The following is a 7242-nucleotide window of genomic DNA, read 5'->3' as shown; positions in this document are numbered from 1 at the left end:
TGATCCTCTTATTGCACGATGGTCAGATGGGTAGTTCAGGTTCAGAACTTCGAGGTTCTCAAATAATTTTGGTTGGTTTGTGAGAATGTAGTCAATCTCGTTTTTGTGAAGCCCATTCGGCGAAATCCAAGTCCATTTTCGGTTTGGGTGTTTCTTAAAGCAGGTATTTATTATTGTCAACTTGTGTTCGAGCGCAAAGTTCACAAGTTTCTGGCCTCTGCTATTCCTTGTGCCGTGTCCATGTTTTTTCACGACTAAATCTTCGTTTTCTTTAGGCGCTCCTACCTTAGCGTTGAAATCGCCCATAAGTATGATATGTGTGTGTGTAGTTGTTAGTGCTTTCTCAATTGACTCATATAATTCTTCAATTTCAGTTTCTTTTGCATCTGTCGTAGGGAAGTAGACTTGCAGAATGGATATCTTATGGTCTCCTATGTTTAAGTTGAGTATAGCTAAGCGCTCTGATATACCAATGAAGCTCTCGATATTGTTTTTTATTGTCTTGTTTATTATAAAGCCCACCCCATATTGTCCTGCTGTTTGTCCCTTGTAGCAGAGTATAAAGTTCTCATGTTCTTTAATTTCACAACCTTGACGTCTTACTTCTGAGATTCCCATAATGTCATATTTTATAGTACTTAAGCATTTTTCTAATTCCAATAAACGTTCATATGAAGATAGAGTCTTAACATTGTATGTTAATATTTTTAGTTGATGATTTTGTTTAGTGTTTGTTTTCGTAGGGATTGTGATTTTCTTTGGAGGGTTGTAGTCATAATCCTCCACGGTGACCAACCGGGTTGGGGGATTTGTTATGTTTTTTGTATTTGAATGTTTCTTTGTTGGATCTGTGTGGAGAGGAGCAGCTAATTGCTATGCCTTGTTTTTGGAGATTTCTTTATCAATTGCAGTGTTTTTATTTGTTAAGAAGTTTAGCATGCCCGGCTTAATTACTCTTTCTGAGGTGCTGTGTGTTCTTTTCGCCATGGGATCGTGCTGTGATTGTGGTTTGTTCTTCTTTTTTGTTTGTGTGTTTATTTCCTTTGGCGTGTCCTCGGTAGGTTTTGTTGGTGAAGGAGAAAGCTTTCTTTTAGATGTTTGTTTAGGTATGACCAGTTTATCATATTTTAGGAAAGCCATGTTTCCTTTTTCTCTCTCAATTTTTAACTGTTCTTGTAGTTGTTTCCTCTTTTCTAAGACTTGTTTAGGGTAGTCTTCTTTCATATAGTAACCTGTGTCTTGCAGTGCTCTTTTTTGTTTAAAGATTTTGATCTTCATGTCCAGGTTTAAGAAAGATACCACTACTGGACGTGGTCTATCGTTTTTCTTTCCTAGTCTTTTAACTTCTTGTAGGTCACTATAGGTTAGTTTGACTGAGAAATTTTGTTCTAACCATTTAAGCATATTTTTTCCTAGGATATCATATGAAGATTCCAGTTCTTCGATGCCGAAGAAAACTATATTTCTTTGTCTGGCTTGCTTTTCTAGAAAGCTGATTCTTTTCTCCTGATTATCTACTATTTCTTTTAATTTTTCATGTTTCTCTTCTAGGGCAAAAAATTTTTCCTCTAATATTTTATTTATATTTTGTGTAACTTGTTGTGTCACGTTTTCACCACTTTCTCTAATAGCTTTTTTGTGATCGTCTAATTCCAGTGGGATTACTTTTAGAGCTTTCATAATTTCATCCATGATTGTTATTGTGGTTTATCAGTAGTAATTTGTTTACATGTATGTGTCGCCTTCTAGTGGCAAGTCTTGATATTTATTTCGAGCGGAACGTTAGATCGACGTGATTGTAAGCTGTTTCAGAACCCAAGTAGCTTTGTCGGACTTTGAAGTTGTACGTGCTTGTTTCAGCAGATGGCGTTGCTAGGGTCAGATTAATTTAGATGACTTTGAAAAAACGGTGCTTCTTATTATAAAAGAGGTTATGTTTTCACTAAGATGTATTTATTATCACTTTTATTCATTCTTAAACACTTTTTAGCACCCAATAATGAACAAGGACCGTCCAAAAAAGTCTTGTACTTGATTAGAAACGCGAACAGTTCACACAAAAAGGTTCACAAGTCACTAGTCAATTTTGGTCGTTTTACTTTCTTCGGATAGTGTCTTTGTTGGTATCTTCAATATATGACGTTATTTATCAAATTTCCTTCCACAATATCTCTTTATTTTGATGATATATACTTTTTAAATATTTTTATATGAATGTTTTTAACGGAGCCGATGCTAACTGTGGCACTATAGCGCCCTCTCCCCTATAGGGCACTATAGCGCCCCTATGACAGATACGAAGTTTGAAATAAAACAATAATCGTAAGATAATGTTTTGCTGAAGGATTTTCGCACGGAAAGCTTTTAATGAAATACTAGATGATGACCGAGCTTTGCTCGGTTTTTTTTTTGATAACGCCATCTTGTTGTGTCTTTAAAGCGGTTAGCTACCCTCAATTAAGAAAAATAGTATTATTATTCGCCAATAGATGTCGGGATGAGTTGATTATTGAAAACACGAATAAAACAACTTTTTCTGAAAATAAATCGTAGCTAGATCCATTTATCGCCCCCGAAATCCCCTGTATACTAAATTTTATGAAAATAGTTTGGAGTCGTTTCCGAGATTCAGATTATATAAGTGTATATTAATATACAAGAATTGCTCTTTAAAGGTATAAGATTTACATTTGAACGGTTGAAGGACCACTTGAACGGTTGGTTAGTTCTTTTGTTTTTTTTTTATTGCTTAGATGGGTGGACGAGCTCACAGCCCACCTGATGGTTAAGTGGTTGCTGGAGCCCATAGACATCTACAACGTAAATGCGCCACCCATCTTGAAATATAAGTTCTAAGGTCTCAAGTATAGTTTACAACGGCTGCCCTATCCTTCAAACCGAAACGCATTACTGCTTCACGGCAGAAATAGGCAGGGTGGTGGTACCTACCCGCGCGGATTCACAAGAGGTCCTACCACCAGTCGTCTATTTTATCTACATATGAGAACGGTCAATTCGTTCCTTGTCGTCTGGTTCGTGTCCGTCTTTTAGGAAAACAAAAAAGTACTGCCCATAGATTATACACTTAATATTTGAAGCACTGCCTGCCGCTAGTCACGTACGCCCTCGTTCCATTTCTCTCTTTGTTTTTGAATTCTTGTCAAGTGTCTGTCTTAGTCTGTGTCTAGTCGTTGTAGGTCTTATGTCTTGCCAAAGAGGTTGTAGGCCACGACAACATTAATGATGATTGGATTGTAGCGGAGATTTTATTCTAAATATATACGCGCTGGAGTTAGGGATAAATAAAAATTCTACCGAAGTATATATAACAACTTTACTGTATTCAACGCTTAGAGCACTTTAAAATATTCAATTCACTTCTTTCGCTTCGCTTCAGGTGATCCGTTCGCTGTTTCGCTTCGAGCAGCTCCGATTACGACCTGACTGTTTCGTGCCATCTCTGCAACGCTTTTATAGGCGATACGACATCCCTAGATTTATCGAGAGCATTCTGGGCAAGTCGAGTAGCTTCGATGTGCGTTTCCGCTATCTGACAATAGATGGCGTTGTACTTTTCGAGCGTCATTGACCTTACTAGTTCCTCCGATATTCGTTTCGGCTATTCGGCGATAGATGGCGTTACTCTAGCCGGCGTAGCAATACTGGATAGTTCGCGTAGTTCATAAACATCACCGACATAACTCTAGGCAGCTGACTCCATACAATTTACCTTACAATTTACCATAGGCCCTATATGTTTATACGACAAAAAAAAATTAGCAAGTTGAAACAAAAATCAAATACCTTTTAACTTCAATTAACGCTTAAAAAGATGTCAAATGATTTTAGCAAGTCTAAAATTCCAAGTAGTATAATTAACGTAAAGTTAGAATATATTGAAATACACACAGCTATCCTTAGGGAAAGCTTACTTGAAAAAATCCTATTTTCCTATTGCAATTTCAAACTAAACTAAACTCGAATGCACCCAAGACGAGGAGTAAATAAAATTGAAAATAGGACGTTCTACAAATCATACAGAGACAAATCGACAATAGCCCTCGCAGTCAACCGAGTTCCAAAGTGAGAGCGAACGTCTTTCCCAGTTCTTGAAGTCGTCGTGGCCTAAAGGATAAGATGTCCAGTGCATTCATATGTAGCGATGCACCGGTGTTCGAATCCCGCAGGCGGGTAACAATTTTTCTAATGAAATACGTACATAACAAATGTTCACGATTGACTTCCACAGTGAAGGAATAACATCGTGTAATAAAAATCAAAACCCGCAAAATTATAATTTGCGTTATTACTAGTGGCAGGACCTCTTGTGAGTCCGCACGGGTAGGTGCCATACCCTGCCTATTTCTGCTGTGAAGCAGTAATGCGTTTTTTAACTTGCATAAGGCCCGTCATGACTTACGCGAGTGTGGTGTTCGCTCACGCGGCCCGCACACACATAGACACCCTCCAATCCCTACAATCCCGCTTTTGCAGGTTAGCCGTCGGGGCTCCGTGGTTCGTGAGGAACGTCGACCTTCACGACGACCTGGGCCTCGAATCGATCCGCAAACACATGAAGTTAGTGTCGGAACGTTACTTCGATAAGGCTATGCGTCATGATAATCGCCTTATCGTTGCCGCCGCTGATTACTCCCCGAATCCTGATCACGCAGGAGCAAGTCACCGTCGTCGCCCTAGACACGTCCTTACGGATCCATCAGATCCAATAACTCTTGCATTAGATACCTTCAGCTCTAACACTAGGAGCAGGCTGAGGAACCCCGGTAACCGTACTCGTCGAACTCGACAAAGAGGTCGACGTGCAACCTAACCCATGCATCAGCCCGCTGAGTTTCTCGCCGGATCTTCTCAGTGGGTCGCGATTCCGATCCGGTAGTAGATTCATTCGCGAAGCAATTGCTCTTGAGTTGTTAGGTCTCCTTCGGAGGCGCTCGGGCAGTTGTTAGCAAATCCCCCCCTCCTGGCTGAGCCTTTGCTCGCCCACCTGTCCTGGTGAAGCTGGAAAGGCCTCCGGGCCAACAGTAATCTTTCAATCATAAAAAAAAAAAAAAAAAAAATGCGTTTCGGTTTGAAGGGTGTTGCAGCCGTTGTAACTATTCTGAGACCTTATAATCTCATGGTGGGTGGCGGCATTTACATTGTAGATGTCTATGAGCTCCAATAACCACTTAACATCAGGTGGGCTGTGAGCTCGTTCACCCATCTAAGCAATAAAATAAAATAAAAAAGTTATCTTTTATAGGCAGTTATGATCTACCTACATCTAAGATTTACAAATTAGCGATAAGCATATCACACAAGCTTATACTCCCATTAGAACAAAATGAAGAAACGTCCAAAGCGATTCAATATTTTCGCTGCTCTTGTATACAGCTGGTACAAAACTGAATTATGTGTTTTGAATGAAAAAAGTTTCGATATACCCTCGTACTGAAAATATCCGCAGTAATTCTAACTTTTGGATTATGGTACACATGAGAGGCATTTTGAAGGAGATTAGGTATAACAGCAAGATGCTCGTATCGGGCACTCTAAGGATACTAATATGAAAGACCACTGAGTTTCTCGCTCGATTTTCTCAGTGGGTCGCGATTCCGATACGGTGGTAGATTCTGCGAAGCACTCTGGTGTTAGCAAATTCTCTCAGGCTGAGCCCGTGAACTCACCTACCCGTCCAGGCGTAGCTATAATAGCCTCTTAGGATATCAGCGAATAGGTAGGAAGAAAAGGCAGATGAAGAGTAGAAGTAGGGATCCAGCTAATCAGACATTACATTTCTGACTACCTGTTTTAATAATATCCAGCCTAATGTTAGTTTATGTGATTGTTACTCTTTCAAAATTCGTTTCTTCCCTTTACTTTGAAATCTTACAGAAGAAACCATGGGAATTTTACTGGTGTTAGCGAGTACTATGAGCCCGCATGAGTACGTACCATCTACCAGGCCTTGAAGCAAAAATACGTGTCGGTTTGGAGTGGGGCAGCCGTTGTACCGTAAAACTGAGATTTTGAACTCATATCTCAAGGTATGGCGTCATTTACCTTTGTTTATATCTGTGAGCTTCGGTAACCCTGAACACTCTGAGTGGGCCGTGAGTTCGTTCATACATAGACCAGAAAGAAAAACTAAAATCTTTTGTTGCATTCTTTTTTTTTTTGCTTATATGGGTGGACGAGCTTACAGACCACCTGGTGTTAAGTGGTAACTGGAGCCCATAGACATTCACAACGTAAATGCGCCACCCACCTTGAGATATAAGTTCTAAGATCTCAAGTATAGTTACAACGGCTGCCCCACCCTTCAAACCGAAACGCATTACTGCTTCACGGCAGAAATAGGTAGAGTGATGGTACCCACCCGCGCGGGCTTACAAGAGGTCCTACCACCAGTAAGTTCCATTCTAAAGCTTTCGAATCGTAAATTAGCCCCTAAAACCACGGAAATGCTAATTGAAAATTTCTCAATAGCCAATATATAGGTTCTTATCAAAGTATAAATAATTTAATCGAAACACCGCGAGCTTCGATGAGTTCGAAGTTGTGTTAAAATTAACGAAAGTTATAATGAAGGGCGGAGCGGATGCATCCTCTCAGTTGGGTATTACCGAGAATAAATCGCTGCTGGTCACGGGAGATGGATAACAAAAGAATCAATTTCCGGGTACTTGGTTTGTTTACGTAAAACCGGAGTCTACGGAATCTTTTGAAGTCGGAGGTTTTGGTTTATTGTAAAGCTATTTATTTAGGTATGAAGACAATCCACCGCTTCTAGATATTGCATTTTTTTGATTCATTTGCTGTGGAGATGACTTTATTTTATCTTTACTGGTGGTAGGACCTCTTGTGAGTCCGCATGGGAAGGTACCACCACCCCACCTGTTTCTGCCGTGAAGTAGTAATGCGTTTCGGTTTGAAGGGTGGGACAGCCGTTTTAACTATACTGAGACCTTAGAACTTATATCTCAAGGTGTGTGGCGCATTTAAGTTGTAGATGTCTATGGGTTCCAGTAACCACTTAACACCAGGTGGGCTGTGAGCTCGTCCACATAACTAGGCAATAATAAAAAAAATTGCATCGGCTTTGCAATTTAAAGCATTTAAAGAAGGCGAAAAGCAATAAAAATTAATATCGCTTTGACCCGCTATTTATAGTCAAGTTAGACTAAAAGAACGATTACCCAACGCGTAGTAGAAGACCATCATAGCTCTTGCGTGTAGCAT

At 39.9% G+C, this 7242-nt stretch overlaps 1 protein-coding gene across 1 annotated transcript; it reads right to left on the bottom strand.

The window, feature by feature from the left end:
* Window positions 1-873: 873 nt before the first annotated feature.
* On the bottom strand, window positions 874-1692 carry LOC101741525 (uncharacterized). The gene has a single exon (XM_004926621.3). It carries the CDS (start codon window positions 1690-1692, stop codon window positions 874-876), a length of 819 nt encoding a protein of 272 aa, XP_004926678.1.
* Window positions 1693-7242: the final 5550 nt, after the last annotated feature.

The sequence above is a fragment of the Bombyx mori genome, chromosome 17, assembly GCF_030269925.1.
Source record: "Bombyx mori chromosome 17, ASM3026992v2".
Classification (NCBI taxonomy): Eukaryota; Metazoa; Arthropoda; class Insecta; order Lepidoptera; family Bombycidae; genus Bombyx; species Bombyx mori.
The sequence above is the reverse complement of the archived record's forward strand: the minus strand, read 5'-3'. Positions and strand labels throughout refer to the sequence as shown.